Source organism: Tauraco erythrolophus, chromosome 28 (genome assembly GCF_009769465.1).
Source record: "Tauraco erythrolophus isolate bTauEry1 chromosome 28, bTauEry1.pri, whole genome shotgun sequence".
NCBI lineage: Eukaryota > Metazoa > Chordata > Aves > Musophagiformes > Musophagidae > Tauraco > Tauraco erythrolophus.
The window spans coordinates 1316931-1340769 of NC_141492.1; the positions used below are offsets into that span (position 1 = coordinate 1316931).

At 48.5% G+C, this 23839-nt stretch overlaps 1 protein-coding gene across 1 annotated transcript in view; it reads right to left on the minus strand.

Annotated features, from left to right (window-relative positions):
* Nucleotides 1–23057, minus strand: part of DOT1L (DOT1 like histone lysine methyltransferase) — a 75337-nt gene extending 52280 nt beyond the window's left edge. Inside the window, exons 1-3 of the mRNA XM_086627839.1 lie at nucleotides 22945–23057; nucleotides 4177–4220; nucleotides 1099–1173 (exon numbers count right to left, since the gene is read on the minus strand). Coding sequence (XP_086483965.1) covers nucleotides 1099–1173; nucleotides 4177–4220; nucleotides 22945–23025 — 200 coding nt within the window. The 5' untranslated portion in view covers nucleotides 23026–23057. The remainder of the gene's footprint in view (nucleotides 1–1098; nucleotides 1174–4176; nucleotides 4221–22944) is intronic.
* Nucleotides 23058–23839: the final 782 nt, after the last annotated feature.

The following is a 23839-nucleotide window of genomic DNA, read 5'->3' on the forward strand; positions in this document are numbered from 1 at the left end:
TGCCCGTGTTTAATTCCATGTTAAGACAAAGCGAGAGGCTGAAACGGGTTTTTGTCTGCACAGCGCATGCGTTTCTATAATCCACTGCTTTTCTTTCCCATTCACCTGTCAGTCTAGCTGCTTCAAGCAATTTTTCTGACAAATATTTTCAAAGGAAGTAAAAAGACTAAAACCATTACCAAAATTAGAGGTTTATGACTTCTTTGAAAAGCTGCAGAGAGGTAAGTGGGCTGTGACTTTTGGCAACAGATGGGTTTCTCTTTTATTCGGTATTGCTGCCAACCACGCTGATGCTACCCAGTCAAACATGCCCAGCGAGGCTGCCAGAACTACAAAAATTACAGTCTTTCTCTTGAAAGCAACTAAGGGTTTTGTAAACTGCAGCTTGAGGGTCATCTCTTTTCCAGTCTCAGCACAGCCAAGTCAACACACGGAACCTCAGACCTCTCCACAGATATACTGCAGGTCAGAATCCATCCCTCCCGGCCTCAAGGCGCATGCCACACACTACACATTCTAAGCTCTTTGTGGAATAGGTATTCACATGTAACTACAGGCACCTTAAAATTACTTCTAACTGCCCAGAAAAGCGCTAAAAGTTTGCTTTTAATTTAGCCCCCCCACCCAAACAGCACCCCACTTGCACTGGATCCTACCCAGAGGAGGGATGGGAAGGTTAACCTCCCACAGTCACGGCGGGCAGAGGACACAGCACTGACAGCCAGCTCTGGCATGCCACTTTCTAAACAGGAATTATTCCTTACTCCAAAAGTAAAAACCTCAGTGCCATTCAGATTCCTCACGCTGGACGCAGTCCAACAGCGCAGATACCAATCATTGTTTCGGAGTGAGTAATTCCAACGTACACCAGATCTCCACTTTCTGCTGTGCGGAGTTTCCAATTATGTCCTTAATCCAACAGCCTTTGCCAATATTTCTGTTACACATTTCCTACCAAAATAACTCTGCCAAGTCTGAAGCCAGTTCTAAAAGAAAACTTCAGTTCGTAGTGTCTAAGAATAACCAGTTACAAACTGATTCACTATAAACGGTGCTGGCCTGTCCTCCTGGTGTGAAAAAAATATTTATTCCTCTCACCTTTTTGTATCATAGTCAATTAAAACATAGTTTTCCATAGCAAGCTTGAGATCTGGGATTTCTTCACAGACCCACCTGGAACAAGAGAAGAAATAACAATGAAAAACATCTCCAGTTAAGTACGGCAGCCTGTCTCGGCTCTGGACCAGCATTACAGTATGTCAAGGCAGAATACTGCAGCAGACCTGACACATCACAGTATCACCAGGAGTGAGGCAGATGTCACAAAATACTCACTGGAAAGCTGCACCTGTGTTGAATACACAGTAAGGTGTCCACAGACATGAGCAGTAGCACAAAGCTCTTGAAATGGCACAACTTCAAAGTGTCTAAGATACCCCAAGCCATGGCTGATGCTAATCTAACGCACAACGTAACGCAGAAGTGCAATCTTTTGAAAGAATTCTGATCTGTAACAAGCTTTGACAAAGCTGATTGTGGAGCAGACACTTCCTACAGCACCCCAAAGCAATGTCACCAACCATTCGCTGAAAGGATAGTCTCCTGGTGTAGTGCTCCAAACTGCTCTTACACTTGACGTGACCCAACCCAAAACAGATTTGCAAAGTTATTTTTTGAAAAGGCCCCTTTTCCGTGCTGGGTTAACACGGCTCTGTATGTTGTTGCCATTAGAAATGGAAAGCACGCACCCACTTGCGGTGCATCTGACAGTGGCATCTCACAGAAGAGGACGTCCTCGCTCTTGGAATGCAGGAAGATTAATTCCTTCCAAAGACAACTTAAAAGCCACATGAGCTTTGCACACACTTTCCTCCAAAAGCATCAAAATGGGAAAGCACTATCACCATCAAAAACCCTCAGAGCATGTCCCAGGATGGATTTCAACAGGAACAGCAGAGTTTTTTCTTCATGTACCTTGACGCATGCTTCACTGTTAAAATGGTAAGGGGGAAAAAACGACTGGAGATCCAACAGCTCTGGTTCCTTCTGGCTGATTCACTCTTATCAAATAAACATATAGGCAAGTAAAAACCAGAACTTCTGCATCTCTGGCTGACTCTGACTACCATCTCCTATCTCCCTAAAAACTTTACGACTAATTTCTGGCATTTTTTTTCTCTCTTAGATTAGGGAAATGGACAGTTAACAGCTGTTTACCACTGGCTTGAAGAGAGAAGTACTTCTCTGCATTCTTTTACCCACCACTTTCATAACCACCTTGTGGCTACTTAGCACAAGGCAGGCAAAGGCAGCAGGAAAGCCTTCGAACATACTGCATTCACCGCAATCATAGAATCATAGAATCGTTAGGGCTGGAAGGGACCTTCAAAGGTCATCTAGTCCAACCCCCCTGCAAGGAACAGGGATATCTCCAACTAGATCAGGTTGCTCAGGGCCTCATCCAACCGGGCCTTGAACGTCTCCAGGGATGGAGCATCCACCACCTCTCTGGGCAACCTGTTCCAGTGTTCTACAACTCTCATGGTAAAAAATTTTTTCCTAATATCCAACCTGAATCTACCTCCCTCTATTTTAAAACCATTACCCCTTGTCCTATCACAACTGGCCCTCCTGAACAGCCTCTCCCCATCTTTCTTGTAGGCCCCCTTGAGGTACTGGAAGACCGCTATAAGGTCACCCCGGAGCCTCCTCTTCTCCAGGCTGAACAGCCCCAACTCTTTCAGCCTGTCCTCATAGGAAAGGTGCTCCAGCCCTCTTATCATCTTCGTGGCCCTCCTCTGGACCCTCTCCAACTGGTCCATGTCCTTCTTATGTTGGGGACTCCAGAACTGGACGCAATACTCCAAGTGAGGTCTCACGAGGGCAGAGTAGAGGGGGAGAATCACCTCCCTCGACCTGCTGGCCACAAAACATGCCCAAAACACAGGTGTGAAATGGTATTTTAGGGCAACTGCTTTCTAACACAGCTTTCCCCTCGCCTTCAGCAGAGAAAGCACCAGCACCGATGACTCCAGTAAGCACTTCCAGCATCGTGTCTGTTTAAATCACCTCCGAAAGGGTCTTCTCAGTTATCTTACTGGCAAACAATGCCACAAGCTCCCAAGGCACAGAATCTTACCAACACCAGCACAAGTGAACTGGAAGTAGCAGTGAAAGAAGTCTTGTGTCGAGGTTTTATAGTTAGAAAAAGAAATTTCTTCAGAAAATGTTCTCAGATCACAGGAAAATGCTACGATTCCATGTACGTAAGTGACATTATCAACACTACCACACGAGCACTTGGCTCTCCCACTGGGAGCAGACAAGGCTCCCTGCCTTCTCCTAGGCCATATACGACGGACCAAACTTCCCACTCAAGTGGCTGTGCAGACAAAACTCTGTTCTTTGTACCTCACCTGTATCTGCACCACCCAACCACTAAAACCTGCTGCAGATCCAGCCCTCAGACGAGGGAAGCCTGTATGGTAAGGGTCTAAAACAGTCAACTAGAAGGGCTTGTAAACAATCTCATGTGGATAACACGTTAACATCCCTCAGGGGTTTGGAGAGTTTGTGTTAGCATTTCCTAAAAGTTGTTCTACAGCAAGTCACCTCCTAATCCTGCTGAAACAACAGCAAGTTATGTCGTAACCACTGCCCGTGTTGGGAAATGCTCAAACTTCCCATTCTTCATGGGGTTTTTTCACCTTTATCCTCCCATTTTCCCCACATCGGTCCAACTCTATCAGCAGAATTACGAGGAATGCTAACAGAGCCACTATTCCCAAATACTGCAAATGCTAACGATGCTGCAACACCACAGCAACAAGGGGAAAGGGAGAGGGTGGGGAAGAGGATGTGCAAGACCAGAACTTAACACATCACGCCGATGACGTTTCCTTAATTTTGCTTTTCTGAACACAGACTGCCATAAGCACCAGAGGCTGAACATCACTACTCATTTTTAATTCTGTTCAAAAGAGAACAGAGTATGGCACATAAAACAAAGTCTGTTTGACAGGGAGATTTGTATTGCAACAATATCAATTCAGCTTAGAAAATAATTTAGAGCTGCTAAGTTATAACTGTAACTGCTGCCCTCCTTCCTATCTTGTCTGAAGACATCCATTCACTGAGACGCAGTAGGACACAGCCATGTCTGCATTCAACACTTACCGAATTGTCTCGATAATTTCATGAGCAGCATCATGGTGTTTGTCCTGAAATAAAAAGAAAAGAAGAGATGTTTCCAATGAGACATCAGGAGTGCTGTTTTTCAGAACATTACAGGAATCAAAATCTTTTTAAGAATATAGATGGCAACGATACCAGGAAAGGAGTCTTTGATTGCCACATAAGCCATTAAACCCATCAAAATGAGCCCTCTAAGAAAAAGTAAGGCTTAAGGAAATACCTTTTTCAAGTTTCTATGGACTAGCAGAAGATTTACATGAAGGAACTGTCATTCTACTTATTTCCTTGTCATTTCCTGAAATTGGGAATTGTGTAGCTGATACCCTTGGGGATTATTGGTATGCAGTAGGTACGTGACTGCAAGTTCCACAACGACCAGCTGATTTCACTGACCCAGCATCTGGTACATGCTCACATCTCCATATGGGCAGCAAGATTCTAGCACAGTGAATGGCTTTCTAAAATAAAGCAGCAAAAACAGTAGGCGTGGGTATTAGTGCAGAAAAAATCAGCACCCAACAGAAAAAAAAAAAAAAGGAGGCCTGGACATGCAGACCTTTTCAGGAACTGAAAACAAAAATACATGCACAAAACACATTAAAACTTGTGCATTACAAGCACACGCTAGACCGTGAGGCACAGATGTTTGATGACTCTAACTTGGGAGTCTACTCGGCAGCACCAGAAGCACAAGTGAGTTTAGCAAGCCATTCCAAATTCGTACCAACAAAGCCCTTGGAGCTCCATGATTATGCACCACGCCACAAAAAAATTCAATTTTAGGAAAGTTACAGGAGTTCCTATATGTACTGTTGTATCCATCTTGTAAAGCCTTAGTTACCAGAGTCCATCTGCACAAAGCTGAGATTATATTTAGACGTTTGTTTCTTAAAGTGGCTTTGACCTTTTAATTAGGAGTCCAGTATCTAAGGACCTTCTAGAGCTAGAACTGCAAAGGCTCCCTCTCTCTCAAATAAATTCCTTTGCCTTCTGCTGCAGAAATATTTCTGTGCAGTTACCAGTGGGAAACTCTATAGCAAAGGGTAGGGACAGGCAACAGGAAGCAAAGAACTAGGGGCAGGGGAAGGGAGGGAATGGAAGAAGAGAAACACTAATGGATAGATGACAGAAACCGGTTGGGATTATTTATATTTCTTCAAGACATGGAAAGACATGATAGAAGTCAATTAGAAGCCTTTTCCATCAGCATCACAGCTTCCATCTTTGCGTGAGGAAACAGATTTCCCCTTGTATAACCAGTTTATACGCTCAAGATCAATCAGTCTTGTAGAAGTTCTCCTTGCAAGGAAATTCCATACCGCCCTTTAGATACCTGGATAAAAATGTCACGATTAAGAGACAGAAAGGCAGGCAAACATTTCTGAAGTCCGTTATCGTAAAGGTATGAAGGAACACTTCCTATTTTACGAGGAAAAGCTTTTTATTTTCAGAATACAAAGAGTTAAGCCCAGATCCAGGAGCCACACAGGAAACGAACCAAAAACACAAAACCTTCCCGTTACAATATCAAAAAGGAGAAGTGACCAACACAAAAGTAGTCAGAACATTTGGGATCAGATACCCAGTGGCCCAGAAGCCGAGTGTCACCTTGGCCACCATGTTTGGTACCGACATGCTGTGCTACCCAAACGCCCCGAACACCGCGAGCCGTGCCGAACCGACGTGAACAGGTTGTGCCTCCTCCAGTCTATGGCGCTGACGGAGGGCCTGGAGCCAGGCAGCCCAAATCCACCAGAAATCAACAGCACCAATCAACAGTCACCCAATTTAAGCTCACAAGTGTCAGGTAAGTAATTATATTGCTAAGTCTTGGCCTAGAAAACACAGAAGCGACTGAACTAAAATCTGCTCCTGACTCTCAGTACACATAAAAGAAGAAAAAGCACACAGGAGGAGGACTTGTCTGTAAGTATAAAAATAACCCAAGACACTCAGCTCACCCGTAAACATCCCCTACAAATTTTCACCTTACCCTACACGCGGAATTATCACACAGTAGAAAGCCCCTGGGCTGATCTCGCTCTTCCAGTAAAATGTGTTCCTGGACAGTAAGAATATGCTTTATCAACATAAGCCCATTATACCGGAAAAGCAAATTCATGCTTATTCTGGCATAATCGTTTTCTCTGAAGAAGTGACATTCTTCATTGATGGTTTTGGACAGTGTCTGTGGTAGCAGAACACAAAGAGAAACCCCTTGTTCTACAGATCTTCATGAAAACACCCCTATAAATTACCCAAACTGCTTAGTTAACAGATTCCTTTGTCTTGGGTTAAAAAGTGAAAAATAAATAAAAAAAAAAAAAAACAAAGACAATGCACATCTACAACTACAGATCATCCTGTTTTAAGCAAGTGGTTTCACTAATGCAACCTCAAGCGGAAACTCCAGCCAGAAGGAGCCTTTCTGAGTTTAGTTTGTGTCATTATCTATGAATAATGATCTATTATTAATCTATTTAGTTTGTGCTCATTATCTATGAATAATGAAGATGAAAACAGTTCCACGTTTACTGCTGCTAAACTTCTCATGTTGAAACACCAAGTTTACTACACTTTGTAACCAACACGCTTGGTCTGGGTAACAAGCTCCCGAGATCTCACGCAAGTCTTGCAAACAAAATCAGAGATGATCTCCCAACATTCCTTCAAAGTGGAGGAGGCCAAGGGAAATGGAGGAGGGAAGAGAGGGGAACAGATCTAAAGGAAATACAGATCAGTCTCCCTTCCTTTGGAGAAAGAACACCATTTCAACATTACAGTTGTAAGACTTAATAAGAACAGACACTAAAAAGCACCAGTCATCCCATCTGGACCCGTGCAATTGCGTACGACACCGATAGAGTCTTCAGCAACTCAAAAGGCAACTTGAAGAGAAACCTCACCAAAACCACAGACTCCACTCCGACCAGCATCAGCCTCTGTCATCATCCTTGCAAGCAGACGCACTGGTTTTGGCCAGACACGCAACTGAGCTCAGCACAGCAGTTTTAATTCAGATTTTTTTTTTACAGACCCAGTGGACGAACACTGGAACCAGCTGGCTGGGAGGGACCGGCAGCGATTACGGATGGCTCTGCTGCAACCACAGCAGGCTGACAAACCTTGCACCCGCCTCAGCCAACAGCCAGCCCAGCACACTCGAAGACGGCCTGAAGCTTCTCAAATTCAGACCTCTACTATTTTGATTTCATTTTTCTTTACTTTTTCCAGGCTGCAGTGACCCATGACCAACACCAGCATGCCAGCGATGTCTCTGGTGCAGGCACATTATACACCACGTCGTGGCACGCTTTGGCAAAGTGAGAGCACAGCTTTATGCTGCATCTGCACCCGCGTCCGCAGTGCGCTGTCAGCAAAACATCCTGGTCAAGAGCCTGCTACAAACAGCCTGGCCATCAATCACGAAGCGCTGTGCAGAAGCCTTCTGGATGAGCCTCAAGAACGCAAGACGTGTTCTCTTTGCAGTCACGAGATGATGCCACGGTACTCTCTGTCACGAAGAGGAGTTCCATTCATCCTCCGACTCTGCTCCAAGCTGCTCTCCCTCCCTGCTCCCGACGCACTGATGGGAAGCACACTACGTGCCGCACGTTGCTCTGGCTGTACTTCTGCACTGATCTTGTATTTATGTAGTCTGAGAGGCCCTCGGAATCGTCTGAGCGACATAAATGGAAGCTGTTCCATGAGACAAGACCTTATCTCTTTAATGTGGTCTACACACTAAGTATTTAAAGTAAATAGTTGCAGTCTAGAGAGTGCCCGAAGCTATTAATAACAAGTTCTTAAAAAAAAACAAACACACATTAAAAGTCAGTTATTGCAGTCAGTTCTCTCCAGCTGAACTTTATAATAAAGAGTTCTTATTTTCAACCTAAATGTTCAATTTAAAATTGAAACGTGAGCCCCCAGAGAAAATTAAATAGTTTTTGCCAAGACACTTCATTGGAAAAATAATGGAAAGAAAGCAGACGCTTTTTCAAAAGTCACTTATAAGAGAATCCAATTTTCTATGGAAAACAGCGGAGGACAGTTTCAGCCAGCACGACTGAACAGCTTCGCAGTTCCGACTCTCACAACAGATTTCTTCATCCACGTGACTACAACTCCAATCACAGGAGCTGAGAGCTTGAAGCCAGAAGCACACCCACTGCTATTGCTTTCAGCACACTGGCGCCCAGAAGGCCCATCGGCACGCACGACTCCTGCTTACACACCACGGCAAGCAGACAGAGGCTCCTGTGGCATCAACGGGCTGCGTTAACCATCGTGTCCTTTGGGAGATGGACATCAGCCCGTAGACCAATTCTGAACAGTTTGATCTTTCCCTCCATCTCTTCTCCAAAAGTTCCCTATCCTGATTGTTCTCTTTCCCGACATTTAGGCTCAGTTCTCTGATCACAGGAGGGTAAAAAAAAAAAAGAAAAAAAAAAAAGGATAATGAATGTTTCTTCATGCTCCAATGCTCAAGTCAGACAGTCCTCTCTCTACAAAAGACATTTTGTATCTTGCAGATATGAGAAGGCCTACACAGGGTTTTAAATGTCAAGTAAGACAGTGCCCCAAAACTCTTTCCAAATATGTATTTTTGTGTAATCATTATCATTTCCATCAATCACATAGTCTGTGTTTGTTAACCCAAATTAAAAGAAACTCATCAATATGGCCAGAACGGGTAAGTTCTCAGTAGTAATCACTGCTATCACCAGAACACCTACAGAAGAAAACGAAAGGACCCCCAGTCACACTATGCACCACATGAACAGTACCAGACACATCTCAGTTATCTGTAGATAACTTGGTGCTACAAAGCACCAAATTTCTAAGAAAAACAGCCAAATCAGAAGTTTTTGCAGCAGCTACAAGAGCAAGGGAAAGTGAAAACAGCAATTTGTTACGTTTTTGCCACAACACAAGCTAGCTGATAGGAAGGTTTGTAATTCACACTGAATACAATGCACTACACCTTCTTCCGCCATGGGTGACTGTTGTGGTTACACCATTTTTCAAGTTAACATGCCTTATGACATCCTAATGGCATTATTTTGAGATAATTCAGTAATCCAGTACTGTATCCCAGACTCTCGGGTGTATTTGCACAGGACTAGTTATCTCACAGTGCAACAATTCGTACTCTAAAGTCAAGGTCTAACCTAAAGCAAGTGATTCAAACGTTTTATGTTTCCTCCTCAAACGCAAAGAACACGTTCAATTAAACTGGGCAGCCATCATTCCCTGAAACAAGGAACACCACCCTAGTGCCCTTCCAAATCCACATCTTTTTATATTGAGGTCCTTCTTAGGAAACCATGCTTATCCTCGAGGATAAGCACAAGTAGGTGCCTGGGTGTGAACACTGTATTTTTCTAAACCTCATTTCCCCATGTGCAAAGCGGGATCCTTGTGAGATCTGATCAGTCTACATGGTGCTACATGCTAAAGGTAGCCAAAAGCCCAAATCTACAAACCTGAGAGGAGAAAAATGCTTTGAAAAAAAAAAAAGGAAATACAGCTCACACGCCTTCAATCAGCAGCTCTCAACGCACCACACCAAGAACTTTAAGACCCCTTGTCTTCTCCTCAGCTAGGAACAGTTTTGTGCAGAGCTTTGACTACCCAAGACCAAACTGTCCCACGCAAAAGCCATTCTCACCTTTGCAGAGCTAGCTGTGCGTTCGACTCGCTAGGCTGCGCCTCCTCCCCCAAACCAGGAGAGGTGACCAAGGCAGCTCTCCAGAAACGTGCAAGCAAGCCGTGGTCAAGCATTTGCAAAGCAGGAGGAAGAGATCTCCTACAAGCTGTTCACTGTCCACCAGATGAATGCAAACAATTCAGAGAAAACAAAACCTGAAACAAGCTAGTTAGAAATAAATCAATGGCAGCACTCAAGTGCTTTTTAATGACTGTCCTTAGATCCATATGCTTCCAACACCTCAGCCGTGTGACGCTGGCTCCCAGGTCCTGAACACCGACTCCACTCACGTTTTAACAGAAGTTATTTTGCTTTGCCAAATCCTGATCTGTTTAACTCGCAAAGCAAAAGAGGTCAGTCTCACCAGCCTCTGGTTTAAAGAGCAGCTTGGTTGCCTGTAGTGGCAGCTTTCTCCCCAGGCAGTGGTCCATAAATCCAAAGGAGAGGATGTTACAGCTGGAGACAAGATGGTTAGCAGAGATCAAAAAGATGGATTAGGAAAAGCCAATCAATCTTGCAGAAGACTAGTGGGACAAGGGCCTCTTTATTGTCCCCTAGGTTTCCTCCATCTGTGGAGGATGATAAGCATGTCTCTAGACATCAAGAAAGGCAACGTGAGTTACTGCAGCTGCAGCTTCCCCACAGGAACCAGGAATGCATCCAGCATCCTCCGTGGCACACAGATGCCCTCTCGAAACCACTGCCTTCAGCCTGTCAGAAGTCTGCGTTCCTCCTCCCCCAGGGTTTAACTTCATTTACACCCTGTCTACAGCTCCTATGTCCAGAGCATGTCCACGTGCAACGCACCTGCCAACAGTGGTTGACAAAAGCCTATGGAAAGCCAAGCCCAAAGTACTTCCAGCTGCTACAGCAGCAAAGAGCTGCCTGCGGGCCAGCTGAACAAAAGGAAAGATCTCGAGCTCCGCAGTCCTGCCAGCCAGCACCTTCCATCACTTCACGTTTTAAGGTCTTTGCCTCATGCTCAAACGCCAGCTACACTTTGAGTAAGGAACATGCCAGGCAACTACAGGCCGGTCAGCCTCACCTCTGTGCCTGGCAAGGTCATGGAGCAGATTCTCCTGGGAACCATGCTAAGGCACATGGAGAGCAAGGAGGTGGTGGGTGACAGCCAACATGGCTTCACCAAAGGCAGATCGTGCCTGACCAACTTGGTGGCCTTTTACGATGGGGTGACTGCATCGGTGGACAAGGGTCGACCAACAGATGTCATCTACCTGGACTTGTGCAAAGCTTTTGACACTGTCCCGTACGACATTCTTCTCTCTAAATTAGAGAGGCATGGGTTTGATGGATGGACCACTCGGTGGATAAGGAATTGGCTCAATGGCCGCACTCAGAGAGTGGTGGTCAACGGCTCGATGTCCAAGTGGAGACTGGTCACGAGTGGTCCATGTTGGGCCCGGCCCTCTTCAACATATTTGTCAGTGACGTGGACAGTGGCATGGAGTGCACCCTCAGCAAGTTCGCCAATGACACCAAGCTGTGTGGTGCTGTCGACACGCTGGAAGGGAGGGATGCCATCCAGAGGGACCTCGACAGGCTGGAGAGGTGGGCCCGTACCAACCTCATGAAGTTTAACCAGGCCAAGTGCAAGGTCCTACATGTGGGTCATGGCAATCCCAGGCACAAATACAGACTGGGCGGAGAATGGATCGTGAGCAGCCCTGAGGAGAAGGACTTGGGAGTACTGGTGGACGAGAAGCTCAATATGAGCCGGCAATGTGCTCTTGCGGCCCAGAAGGCCAACCGCGTCCTGGGCTGCATCAAGAGGAGCGTGGCCAGCAGGTCAAGGGAGGTGATTCTCCCCCTCTACTCTGCCCTCGTGAGACCTCACTTGGAGTATTGCGTCCAGTTCTGGAGTCCCCAACACAAGAAGGACATGGACCAGTTGGAGAGGGTCCAGAGGAGGGCCACGAAGATGATAAGAGGGCTGGAGCACCTTTCCTATGAGGACAGGCTGAAAGAGTTGGGGCTGTTCAGCCTGGAGAAGAGGAGGCTCCGGGGTGACCTTATAGCGGTCTTCCAGTACCTCAAGGGGGCCTACAAAAAAGATGGGGAGAGGCTGTTCAGGAGGGCCAGTTGTGATAGGACAAGGGGTAATGGTTTTAAAATAGAGGGAGGTAGATTCAGGTTGGATATTAGGAAAAAATTTTTTACCATGAGAGTTGTAGAACACTGGAACAGGTTGCCCAGAGAGGTGGTGGATGCTCCATCCCTGGAGACGTTCAAGGCCTGGTTGGATGAGGCCCTGAGCAACCTGATCTAGTTGGAGATATCCCTGTTCCTTGCAGGGGGGTTGGACTAGATGGCCTTTGAAGGTCCCTTCCAGCCCTAACGATTCTATGATTCTATGATTCTACACTTTGAGTAAGGAACAGGAAAAGTCTGCCCTTTGCAGTATTCCATATTGTACAGCCAGACTTCACTCAACATTATCGGATTTTACTCCAAATCAACATTGTGTCATTCCTCTTCCACAGCAACAACCAAAGCCTGTTTCTTACCAAGTGAGACAAGGACCATAAGTCTTCTTTGAAGCACCCAATTGCTGTCGTTACTTTCATGAAGGAATATAAGGACCTTCACAAGTACACATGGATATTAGTACGTCCAGAAAGAGCAGCAGCGAGGGAAGCAAGAGCTACCCAGACTGCATTTTGAAACCCACCTCCCACACAGCAAGAGAGCAGACAAGTTTGAGGTAGTTTCAGTAGTTTGTAAGTTTTCTGTCACACGAAACTAAACGGGAAACATGGAGGGCATTGATGGCCTTCCTAATAGCTACTTAAGGACTTGAAAAAAAGAAAAAAGTTTGGTCCAAAATCCAGAATATACTAAAACTACCGAGTTAACAAAGGAAATAAGCCTTTGGATCAGATGATGCAAACTGCTCCAGGTAATCCTCATATAGCAGGAGTACAGATGACCCAGAATTTGCAGACAAGACAGTGGTGGATCTGGTCGCAACAGGGACTCACGCTTCCATTGCAGCTACCTAAACCACGATAAAACCGTTTTTGCCTTTCCACACAGCAATTCCAGCTGTTGCTACGGACACTGCACAAACGCAAGAGGGAATGGTTCCCCTGATAGTGTGTCGGAGGAGCTGTATAAATCCATTAACATGCAACCATTCTGCAAGAGTGTCCAAGGCAACAGCCACACGGGACAGTTACAGCATGGTGACCTACTGGCTCTGCTCTATGTAAACCAGACACAGCCCACACGTAAGTAAGAAGCAGTTGTATTATGCAGAAAGACAGACTAGTTAAAAAACAATCCAAAATGTTTACAAAGGAATATACAGGGGAATGCAACTGTTTTGGTAAAGTGGTACCTTGCACTGGTATATCCCACTGCCCTGGCAGTTAATTTTAGGTAACTATAAACCATTCTCACAGTGTGACGGCTGGAGGCAGCACGCGGATGCTGTAGTGACTCCAGCAGCTGAAGAAGCACCATGCATACATGAAAAGGAGTCCAGTGTTTGCTTCTCTGGGACAGAGCAGACTGCTGGGCTCTCACTCAAGTAAACCACAAAGGCGGCCCGACCATCCTTCCACAAACAGTTCAAGCCAGCACAGCCACCTGCCTTGCCACCGCTTCCCCAAAAGCCACCTCTTGGTTTCGGCCAGCAGAGCCTGTGCACGCACGCAGCAGAATCAGGGACGGCCGGAGTTAAAACTAAACCTTTTTGGTGTTTTGGCTTACCTTTCAACCAGACCAGTTCACCACACCAGTGTACAAACACAGTTACAAGAGTGAGGGCAGCTTAGACCCAACAGCACATTGACAGAGATGGCAGGAGTTATTTCTACTTGTAGACGTATCAGCTTCAAACCTGAACTTAACCATGAACCACAGCCTGTGTTAATAAAGAACCAACCCTCCATGCAGCAGTAACTGGAGAGGTGGAGGGAGCAGAAAACAGTCATCTGCATCCACACTGCCAGCAACAAACCTCTATGTGAAACTGCAGCAAAGGGTTACTGCTGGTAGAAATGAGTACCCAGTCCTAAAATCGCTGTAGCCACAAGTGGCTACCATCTCTTTCTCAAGCCCACAGCCTTCCCACATCCTTGGTGGGTGCAGGGAGGACGCTCGTGGCACAGCCTCGCTCTTTGGTCAGCATTTGCTGTCCCAACAGCTGATCCCCACCTCCTGCAAGGAAAACTGGCAGGCACCTCGCAGCCACTGGTAGGCATGCTGCCTTAAACAACCACTCTACATTCTGTAAATACACTCAGTCTTGGACAGCTCAAAAATTCTGCTCCTGCTTCACAGGCATAAATATTCTACATAACAGAAGTCAGCAATAAAACTTGTATACTTTCTGAAGCTCAGAGTTCCTAAAGAAAGACGTTTTGTGGGGTACAAAAGAAAAACATGAATGGTTATGGCTTTCCCCCCAGTGAGCTTCCACTTGTGCGGCAGAGCAACGGTAGGAGCTACACTCAGTGCAGGTTTTGAACAGGATATGTGAACTTCCCAGCGCTGAACATTTTTAAAAGCTTCCACTCTGAAGACTTGTAAAGGACCCTATGTATCCCCATGTATTCTTCTTATGTTGCAAATGCCTGTTGGTTCTATCAGCAGGGAGGCAGCCAAAGTGAGACCAACACAGACTCCAGTCCCCATCTCCAGAGGGTCAGAGGCCGCCCCGCACCAGCACCGCGTCTCTCAGTACCAAACAGCTCTGCTGCCAACAGGCAGGCAAACAGGAGACAATCACCTGCAACCACAGAATCCCAGCATGTCAGGGATTGGGAGGGACCTCAAAGGATCATCTAGTCCAATCCCCCTGCCGGAGCAGGACCACCCCGTCCAGGCAGGTTTGGAACATCTCCAGAGAAGGAGACTCCACAACGTCTCTGGGCAGCCTGTTCCAGTGTTCTGTTCCCCTTACTGGGAAGAAGTTCTTCCTCATGTTTAAGGGGAACCTCCTCTCTTCCAGCTTAGATCCATTTCCCCTTGTCCTATCATTGGATGCCACTGAGAAGAGCCTGGCTCCATCCACATGACAGTCACCCTTTCCATTTTTATAAACATTAATGAGGTCCCCCCTCAGTCTCCTCTTCTCCAAGCTAAAGAGCCCCAGCTCCCTCAGCCTTTCCTCAACCCAGTGGAAATCCAGCCGAGGAATGAAAAAGCAGTCTTAAAAGCTCAAAATTTTTTGGAATTTCAGAAGTATGTCCTGTCAAAGACTAATAATATTGCTGAGCTCTAAGAAGTAAATGACAGTTTAATGCCAAAACCTCAGGAAACTGCCCTCCACACTACACAGAAAATATAAGGCTTCTCAACCACAGAAACAGTATTAGAACCCATTAATTTTTACCAAGTAACTTATTCAGAACCTTCTGTAGTGTTTTGGTTTTAAAAGTTTCCAATGCTTCAGTAGTTCCTTAGATTTTTCATCGAACACTAAAAAGATCTTTCACTGTACATTTTTAGAAACTCGCATTCACTCATGAAATGAAACAAAACAAAATACTCAGAACAGGAACTTTTTCGTTATTCATAGATCTGTTCATATCTATGAAGCCATCATTTCCTGCTGTAAAATATACTCATTCTCTTCCTATGCTCTAAAAATAGTACCTGCTCAATTTGGCATCTATAGCAGCATGTGGCAAATATCATCGTATTTTGAGTTTTGCTTCTTGTTCCTCTTCAGAGTTAGTCTTATGTTATCTTTAATAATTACTATGAAAGTAAATATATCATGTTCGCGATTCCTAGTACGAACTTCTCTTGCTTCCATGGATCTTTCTGTTAGGAAGGAGAAAATAAATTAAGCAAAAATATTTTAAATATGTTGACACATTTTAGAATTATCCACCTCTGATATATACACTGTAAGGGGAAAAAAAAAGCACCCCACTACTGGTCCTTGCCTTGATCATTGCAGTAAAAAGCTTTAACCAGACAGTCAAAGGTTAACTCAAAGCAGGAAGAAAAAAAGTAAGGCAGTATGAAAGGGGAAAAAGAAAGAAGGAAGAGTACAAAAGTAGACATATGGATGTCTGGGGAGAAGGGTGATTAAATTTCCCATAAATCTTGCATACCAAGAGGTGAGATATTTTGCCTAAATTCCCAGGAGAAACACAATTCAGTCACATATCCGAGACTTGAAAGGATAATCATCTCCATATATATTAAGGCTGCCATGAAGGACAAGAGTTGGAGTTGCACATGGTGGCACGGATTTCCCTTGGCACACTAAGAGCTTTCAATACTGTGTCCAACTGTAACTGATGGGTGAATTTTAGGTAGATAAATTTGAATTGCCAGAGCTGGAACTCTGGCCTGGACAGGAATATTAATCCTCACTCATCTGCTGACAGAAAAAAAAAAAGAGAAAAAAAAAAACAGTGCCATCTTGAACAGCTACTCTGTCTTTCAACAGTTACATTTCAGATAATGCAGTTACGTGAAAAATAAAGAGTACTGTGCTCTTGAGATGCAATAGAAGAGAACAACTGCAGCCTTCCAGTACCTAATGGGGCTACAGGAAAGCTGGAGAGGGGCTTTGGACACGGGTGTGGAGCAACACGACACGGGGCAATGGCTTTAAACTGAAAGAGGGGAGATTTCGATGGGATCTAAGGAGAAATTCTTCCCTCTGAGGGTGCTGAGGCACTGGCACAGGTTGCCCAGAGAAGCTGTGGCTGCCCCATCCCTGGCAGTGTTCAAGGCCAGGCTGGATGGGGCTTTGGGCAATCTGGTGTAGTGGAAGGTGTCCCTGCCCATGGCAGGGGGTTGGAACTGGATGACCTTTGAGGTCCCTTCCAACCCAAACCATTCTGTGATTCTATGAATCTATGAACTTTTCCTTTTCACGCAGAAATACTAGGAAAAAACATACATTAACTCATTATTTCTATTGTATCCAACAGGTCAGAGCTGGGAACAAAAGCCAGTCTGAAAACAGAACAAGTCCTGATTGTCACTCATGGCAAGTCATCCTTCAAAGGGTAAAGCCCAGAAGAAAACTGCTGTTCTGTAATAACCACGTGCTGCGCAATTAAACGCCGCACGGTTATGGTCTTCCTCACCTTGTGAGGCCACCTCACCTCCCAGCAGCACAGTGCTGGGCTCCCTTTGGCGCTCGTGAGAGCAGAAAAGAGTGAAAAAATGATGCAACTGTGCCAACTCTGTCATTTGCTTCTGTTTATTTGCTGGGTAGTAGAGAAATCCCAGTACACGTGAAATGACCGAGTCAATTATTTCCCAGTTTTACACTACTCACTCACCCCACTCTACACTTTTTTAGAACTGGGGAGGGCAGAGGGGTGTTGAGAAATCGGAAGTCTGCTAAAGTTTTCGAACCTTTTCTTCACCAGAGAAGTTTCTATAAGCAATTAGTCATCCCCACAAACATTTCCCAACAAGCTGCATCGACAGCATCTATTAGATCAGAGAAAATCCCCTAACCTCCGCCACCGCTGCCGAATTTCTGCGCGATTACTCAGGGGGTGAGGAGGTTTTGCCTGGCAAAGCCAGCTCAACGGTTTCCTCAGCTCGCCACCCCCTCCTTTGTACCGGCACGGCTGCCCTGGGAAGGCAGCATGAGTCAGATTACAGATCAGGGCGGAGGGGGGGCCGGCTGTGAAAACACTGGAACATTTTTTTCCAGCCCAGATATTTTCAGCGATCCAGTTCACAGAGCCACCCCACACACAGCTTCCCAGCAGCACAACAGAGGGTCTGCCACCACGCCTGGGAACTGTGGACGGCGGCTGACGGGGCAGCCTCCCCATGCCCCCCGCCCCGGCACCCCACCTTCTCCCTCCAGCACCAACTGATCCAAGGGAAAAAACCACACGCACGTGCAAAACGTGAAACTGTTTTCCGCCAGCTCAGCCTGCCAGAGTGCAATGGAGCATTTGTAAGGAAGGGCTGGATGTGGCTGGGGGGCAGGAGGCACAGGACCACCCCTCGGCAGCGGCGGCGGCTCCAGCAGGGCAGGTGCCACATCGAAGGGACCAATTTCGGGACCTTCCCAAACTGATGTCACCCTGCTGTGCTGCGACACTCAACTTCAGCACCGCTCCCACACCTGCCTCGCTGCCTGAGAAAAACCATTCGGAGCAAAGCCGACTGACACGCACGGAAAACAGCATTAAATTCTTAAACAAGGTCTGTCGTTCATCTCTACCGTTGATCTTTGATTTCAAAGGTGACACTCCCCGCCCGGCTGTGATTTTCCTTATCACTGCCTGCCCTTGAGCTTTTTGTGCACAGCACATTCCTTTGGTGACAGAACGGTATCAGCTGTATCACCGACCCTGCGGAGAGAGAGGGGGAAAAAAAAAAAGGAAAAAAGAACCCACACCCCACACACTGCACCCTTCCACCTGTACAAAGTCCAGTATTATCAAGCTCGTGTCCCAGTACACCTCTCGCACAGCTGCAGGGTGATGTTCTGACAACACTCGATCAGCCAACGACAATTTTTTGCCATCACAGCTGAGTAGAAAGTCAGTAGCAAAGAGAAGGAACACAGACAAACCAATGAATTATTCAGGCCAGTTGCTAATTTGGAGGCTTAAGCTTCAGCAGCTCACCGCAGAGGTATCTCACCCTGGTAACATTTGCACAATGGCACAACCAGGATTGTCCCCTCCTGGAACAGAGTCAAGGGCCTGAGATTTCCAGGCTGGAAGATGGGAACGAGATTGGTAAAAGATATCCAGAGCGTAACCCTGCCGGGATCCGCAGCGGCTTGCCTGTCAGCCGCAGGAGCCCCCAGGCACTATCACGACAGGAGTGCCTGGCCCTTGAAGTCAAACAGGGAGCAAAGTCAAACAAAAACCTGACACACACGGAGGTTTGCAGTTATCTTTCAGAGAATGCTATTCAGCAGGCAAAGAGCGGGAAGGCCGACCAGGCGAGGAGAGCAAGGCAAGACAGGCAGATGTCTCAGTCTGAAACTTGAAAGGACTTGCTTGCTCTTTAACACGACAGGCAGCAACATCTGCAGCCGTCCGGGTGAAGGACGCAGTGCCACAACAGCGGAGCCAGCCCCAGGCCCACCCTCCGCGCATCACCTGGCTGTGCCTCCTCGTCCCGCTTGATCAGCCCTGACACTGACTTTGGTCACATCGCAAACCCATTCGGTGCCAGCCTAAAGGAGAGGAGATAAATGAACCACGGTGTCCTCTTATGGATGCACGTGCTACCAGAAAACAGGCTTTTCCACATTCACAAGCTGGCACGCTGCAATGGGGTGCAGCTCAGCAAACTTTGCTTCTGGTGACAATCAGCTTCAGCAGCTCCGACGCCTCCTGTTGCTCAGGTCCATGTGAAAGCAATCCCTCACCGGTGCCAGAGACGGATCAGCAGGACCGTGCCGGACCAGACTGTGGCACTGATACGCATTTTAAAAAATAACAATAATTAAAAAACCCACACACCATTTTTCCCCACACCCAGCAGCCTGGGACTCCTTAAGCAGGAACTGTTGTCAAGAGGAGTTCAAAGTACAACCCCAGACACTGCACAGATTAGGCAGAACTCATCGTGGTGTCAAAAATCTTCATGTTCAAACCTAATAAATATTCAGTAAAAGCCAGAGACAGGAGAATGAATCAATTTAAGGACAATTCTCCGGAATAAACCTAAACACAAGGGGACTTCACCCCTGTATCCATCAGATCTAAGTACCAAGCTGTGAGTATCAATACTCCAAGTATGACTGCAAATGCCATCCCCTATGGCATTAGCCCATGTGAGACCACCGAGATCCATTAACTCTGACCCCTTACCCACGTGAGCACCTAACATACTTCCTTTATCCAGCCCTGCACCTCACCTAATACCAAAACTAAAATTTTTACCGCAGTCCCGCTGGCCTCTGACAACCTAACGCCAGTCAAAAACGGGGCAGGTATGTGGGAGTCAAGGAGTTAAACGGCATACAAAGAATAAACTCACGCCAGCGCTGATTAAGCGGGGCACTCATAAAACAGAGGTCAACATCAGAAAATATTTTGTGAGTCATGAGGAGAGATTACTCACCAGGCACTATTCAACTTACTCATCGCAGTGTGCTCCCCGTGCATTCATTAGGAAAGCGTGGCCTTTCCTTTGAGGAAGCAGAAGGCGGGGGAAAGAGTCACACTTTCGGTTTTGTGTGTAAGCCAGTGGGAGGCTGCATCTGCACCGCCACTGCTCCCTCCTCCCACGGCCCTAATTAGACTCGGAGGGAAATACATGTTTCACATCGCCCTCCCAGACTCTTTCAGCATCCCAACAAGCACCAGTTTGTCAGCTGAGCTATTATGCGAACTCAGCAGTCTGAAGAGACCCCACTTTTCCTATTATATGTGAAATAAGCAGCAGTCCTGCAATACACAGACACGTTATTAATCCAGGCACCCATTAATACGAGGGATTAGAGCCTTTCACGCAGCAATACCGACGCCGCTAATTTAAGATGTAGTAAGAGCACAAAAATAGCCGCGCTGCTCAATGCGGGGTTACATCACGCAGCAGTGCTCATCCAGCAGCAGGTCTACTGTATCACTCAGCCTCTGACGTTGGGAAAGATGACTCCCTGCCATTCCTGGCGCTCTCACCAAAAATAATTAGCAAGGACTGTGAGCTTCCCCTCCCCTTTCTCCCCAGCTCTCTTTGGAAAACATGTCTCACGGCATACAACAGGAAGCAGCAAGAACGCTGCTAAATAAATCTACTTGAAATATATTATTTCCCCCCCTCAGGTATCCCACCTTGCTTCCTAGGAACGACACAGCAGAAAGAGTGGTGAAACTAAGAAACATTCTGCTTACGTCAAACCGAGCCGAGCTCGAAAACCACAAGGGTACACATACCCTGCTGCCAACTCAGGGCTGAGCCAACCAGGGAAAGAAAGTCTACAGTTCAGCGGAGTACCATGTTAGCAGGCCAAACGCTGCCATGCACAGGGAGGAGGATTTATTTCTAAAGCTCCAGAGTTCACCCGCCGCTGCAAAGGCTGGAGCAGCAAGCAGCGTGCGCTTGTGTCCGCACGCGTGCCCACGCACGCTTCCGTACCACGCGGCGTGAGCTCTTCACCAAAACTGCAGCATGGAATATCGACTGGCTCCAGATGAACCATCCACTCCTGGGTTCCTGAGGGAAAATTCACAGCGCAGAGGTCGGTTTAACGGCAGGACGCGCGGGTTTTGCGGTATTTCTTAACGCACGTGGACAAACTCCCCTGCCCGCTGCATTCAGGATTAACTAGAAAAGAAAATGTATGTTCTCTGCCATCTTCGGAACCGGCTGCTCAAGTTTTCCTAAATTAACCAAATCCTTACTTCCCACGTCGCAAACAGCATTAAAATGCGCATTTTAAGGGGGGAGTAGGAGGGGGAGGTTGGAGGTTGTGGTTTGCTTTGGGTTTTTTGAAGCCTGTAGGAAGTTTTGTGAATACACAGAAAACCTTTCCTTCCTTCCAGATTAATCCCTAACCCATGTAATCTTTAACCCATACTCCACGCAACCCGCTTGGAGACACGAGTTAATATTTGGCGACACCAAAAAAAAAACCACCCAACTGAACCGGTCATCGTTATACTTTCAGTTTCTGTCAATTTGAGCAGAGCGCGCGCCCGCCAACTCACACACCCGAGTGACAGGGCTGCCCAAACAGGAAAGGCTGCGTTAACCGGTGTGTGCTGGAGGCTCCAGCTCCGGGAGCAGCCGATGAAAACAGCACGCCAGCATACATGGAGGATGTTTTGGAAACCGTGGATACAGCAACGGCACCACAAGGCAGGCAGCAGATAGGGGCACGCTGCTGTCTCCCCTGCCACGACCGATATATTTCTAATCGTTCACACACAGGCACGTTACGATTGCCAAGCGAGCAACAATATCAGCAATATCGGCTGCCCCAGCCCGTGTCCCAGCGTGTTCTCCCCGTGCAGCAGCACACGTACAAGAGCAAAGCCTGAAACACAAGGAATAATCAACAGTGCTCAGGCCAAGTACAACATATCTAGAGAGAGGATTTCTGCTTTTACAAACTGTTCTCAAAGGCGCTACAAACAGGGTAAAAAATTGTTCAAGGATTGGTAAGAAACCTACACACACACACAAAAAAAAAAAACACAAACACCATCCTCTCGCGCCTTTCGCCTCTCGTGAGATTTTCACTCGTTCGAACACGGACATTGTTATCAAGGTCACACATCTCTCAGCCAGGGCTCAGGAGAGGCAGGAAAAAGTCAGGCAAGTTCGAAGAACCCACCGCTCGGTAACCGAACGGGGACGAGTGACATTTTATTTGAAAGCATGCGGATTACGGCTGCCATCAACTGACAAAGCTGACTTGAATTCTGCTCAGACTAAATAAAAGCGAAGCTACAAGGGCACCGCTCGAGGGAAGCGCAGGCAGGAGCACCGACCCCAGCACCGCGACCGAAGCAAAGCCCTGCCCACCATTAACGCTTCTTCTCGATCGATTTCCACTCCCGCCACCGGTTTGGGGGGTCCCCCCGACCGCCCGAAGCCACGGGCAAGTTCGGTGCTATTTAGCAGCCAGAAAGCCCTCTCGATTTCCCCCCGCGCGAAGCAGCTCTGGTTATTCACCAGTTACACGAGCCGAGCTGAGGAAAACACGAAAACTTTTCATTAACCAGTCCTCCTCCTCCCCGCCCTTAAGTTTAGTCGACCAATTATAAAAAGAAATTGGGGATTTGACTTCCCGGAACGCAGCAGCAGCACCCCGGGCTGGGGAGGCTCCAGCCCGGCAGCCCCTCAGCCTCCAGCCCGCGGCTCCTGGGGGTGCTCCCGCCGGGAAGCGCCGGGTAAATAACGCCAGTTCCTCCCGCTCCCGGGAAGGACACGCGTTAGCAGATCGATGCACGAGTGACAGAGAGCGCTCGGGGGGGGCGCGGCGGGCCGGGGCCGGGAAGGGGCTGGGGGCCCGCGGGGCTGAGCGGGGCCGCCGCGGGCGGCCGGGCCCGGGGATCGGGCGGCGCTGACAGGGCGCGGGGCAGGTGGCGGGCCGGGGCCATACTCACGTAGACGGGCAGCGGCCAGGGGTAGACGGCGGGCTCGGCTCCCACGGGCGACTTCAGCCGGAGCTCCAGCCTCTCGCCCATGTCGGCAGCCGGAGAAGGAGGCGGCGGCGGCCCCGCACCATGCTAGAGGGGCCGGCCGGGGTGGGGTGTGGCGGCCGGGCCCGGCCGGGGGCGTGTGCGAGGTGCGGTGGCGGCGGCGGGGGGGCGCGGCGGGAGAGGCGGGGAGAGGCGGCCGGTGCCGGCGGGGGCGCGCGCTCCCCTCGCCTCCCTCTATTGTCGTTAGCGGCTCGCGGGGCTCTCCGGCGCCGCCGCCATCTTGGGCCGGCGTGAGGCGAAGCACAATGAGGCGCCGGGGCCGGGCCGGGCCGGGCCCGACCGACGCGCCAGACGCGGGGGGCGGAGGCGGGCGCGGCCTCGCGCTCCCGCCCCCTGTCCTCAGCTGCCCTCCCCGCGCGCGCGCGCGCGCGCCCCCTCCCCCGCGCGCGCCCCCGTGCCGCGCGCCGGCGGGGGGTGGGGGTGGGGGCGGGGGGCACCCGCGCGCGAGCTCCGCTCCTCGCCCGCGGGCGGCGCGCGAGGGCGCGGGAAGGGGACGGGGGGGGGGAGGGGGGGTGTCACGGGCGCGAGGAGGGGGCGGCGGGGCCGGGCCGGCGCGCGGCAGCCGCGCGGCGGCACGAGGCGGCGGTGGCACGCGCGTGCGGGGGCGCGGGGCTGGCACGCGGCGGGGGGGGGGGGGGGGCGCGGGGCCGGAGCGCTGCGGTCCGGCCGCCGTGCGCGGCCGGAACCCTCCGTGTGCACGAGGCTGGCACGCAGCGTTCGTGTTGCCGTGTGATGGTGCAAGGCTGGCACACAGCCCTCGGGTGGCCGAGCAAGGCTGGAGCGCTCCTGGTGACGGTGC